This window comes from Mus caroli, chromosome 18, assembly GCF_900094665.2.
Source record: "Mus caroli chromosome 18, CAROLI_EIJ_v1.1, whole genome shotgun sequence".
Lineage (NCBI taxonomy): Eukaryota > Metazoa > Chordata > Mammalia > Rodentia > Muridae > Mus > Mus caroli.
This window is the reverse complement of record NC_034587.1, coordinates 39369326-39371078: the sequence shown is the minus strand read 5'-3', so window position 1 is coordinate 39371078 and position 1753 is coordinate 39369326. Positions and strand designations below refer to the sequence as shown.

The window sequence follows — 1753 nt, the reverse complement described above, 5'->3', positions numbered from 1 at the left end:
AAAAAAAAAAAAAAAAAAAAGGAAAAAAGAGATGCAAGGTTGTCCTTGTTTGCATGGGAGTCTGGGGCCAACCTGGGATACTTGAAACTGTCTAAAATTTTAAAGGAGACTTTACTGTATACAATTTCACATGTTTTTCATACTTATAGTCATTTAATATTACATGAACCCATTTATGAAACTCTAATTCAGGACTATTTACCAAATGAATTAGTGAATGGCTGGAAAGAGAATGAATATGCTGCACATTTATCTGTTGTAGCTGATCTCTATTTATAGCTCTGTTGACACTATATAAAGAATAAACATGTTTACTACCTAATAATTTGAGTTTTGCCTCTATTCCAGATTACTTTCATTTTTTTTTTTTACCTAGAAATACCTGGAAAGCTGTGAAATAATCCTAAAATCAAATATGGCTTTGGAACGCCATGCCACTGCAAACATGTTTATGTAAATTATTACGAAACATCAAAGTAAAACCTACTTTCTGACCTTCAAAAGTACATTAATAAGAACTTGATGAAAGTTGTGTTTTAACAACTAACATTTCTAACCTAGAAATAATTTGATATTTATAGACTGTGGTAAACAAAGTGCTGAGTGCATTCTTTTTAAGAGTTAGTCTGAGTTACATTAAAAACTTACTGAGAAATGCTGAAGCAACTCATCTTTTTCCTCCTCGATGAATCCTCCAACTGGGAGAGCTTTGGGGCGGTGGTCCACCACCATGTGATTCAGTGAGCCCCTCCCTCTTCCTCGACCCCTGCCTCTTCCTCGGCCTTGAGAGGATATGGTCTTTCCTCGCCCCACAGGTAAAATACCTAATCTTGCAGCCTAAATAAAAAAAAAAAATCAAAGGCAATACACATTGTTAGATTAATCCTTCATAAGTACATAAAGAGAAAATCTATTTTCTTTCTTTTTCTTTTTTTTTTTATAGAATAGCATTTATTCAGGGCATGGGGAGGGGAGTTAAGGGAGTAGCAGAGGCAGAGAAAGGCAGAGAGAAGGAGAGAATAGAGAAATGGGGGCCAGCCATGGCCACGTGGAGAGAGGGGGTTAGGGAATTGGGAGTAAGGGGGCAAGAGGCAAGAGAAAGGCAAGAGTGTAAAAGGGTAAGAGCGAAAATCTATTTTCTGAGATGTTATGCGAGTTAACTCTCACCTCAACTTGTAACTGACTGAGCTTTTTGCGTAATTCTGTTGTATCTTCTCCTGAAGAGAGCCTCTTGTGGAGGTCCAACTCTGTGTCCAATAACTCCTTCTGGGCCTGGGAAAAACAAAAGAGGGAAGGAAGAGATTAGGTAACTACTAATATCTTATTCAGAGCATTATAGCTACACAACCATGTGCTTCTCCTTTGCAAAATGTTCAAAGGAAATTAACCCTCATAGGCATACTGTAAACACAGTCAGCGTGACGATTCTGCTGGAAAGGCAAGGGTTGACCAAGATACTTTTCACATAATAAAGCGTCACAAATGAAATGCAACTAATCAAATAAAAACTATATAGAAAATATTTATTAACTTTACAAAAGACCAGTAGTATGGCTTACACCTATAATCCCAGTAATCAGAGGTTAAAGCAGGCCTGTCTAAAATTAGAGCCACTCCTGAGTGAGTGAAATCTTGTCTTTAAAACAATTAAATGAATTAATTAAATAAGTACAACATTATAAATAAAGAACAGTGGAGAATTAATTTCAGGCTGGTGCTCTATTATGGCCACTCTCTTTTTTTTTTTTTTTTT

At 36.3% G+C, this 1753-nt stretch overlaps 1 protein-coding gene across 3 annotated transcripts in view; it reads right to left on the bottom strand.

Moving 5' to 3' along the window:
* Rbm27 (RNA binding motif protein 27) overlaps positions 1–1753 on the bottom strand; it is a 66298-nt gene that overhangs the window by 10313 nt on the left and 54232 nt on the right. For all 3 annotated transcript variants that reach the window (XM_021150473.2, XM_021150472.2, XM_021150474.2), the window contains 2 exons: positions 1168–1272; positions 649–837 (listed from right to left, as the gene is read on the bottom strand). In XM_021150473.2, coding sequence (XP_021006132.1) covers positions 649–837; positions 1168–1272 — 294 coding nt within the window. The remainder of the gene's footprint in view (positions 1–648; positions 838–1167; positions 1273–1753) is intronic.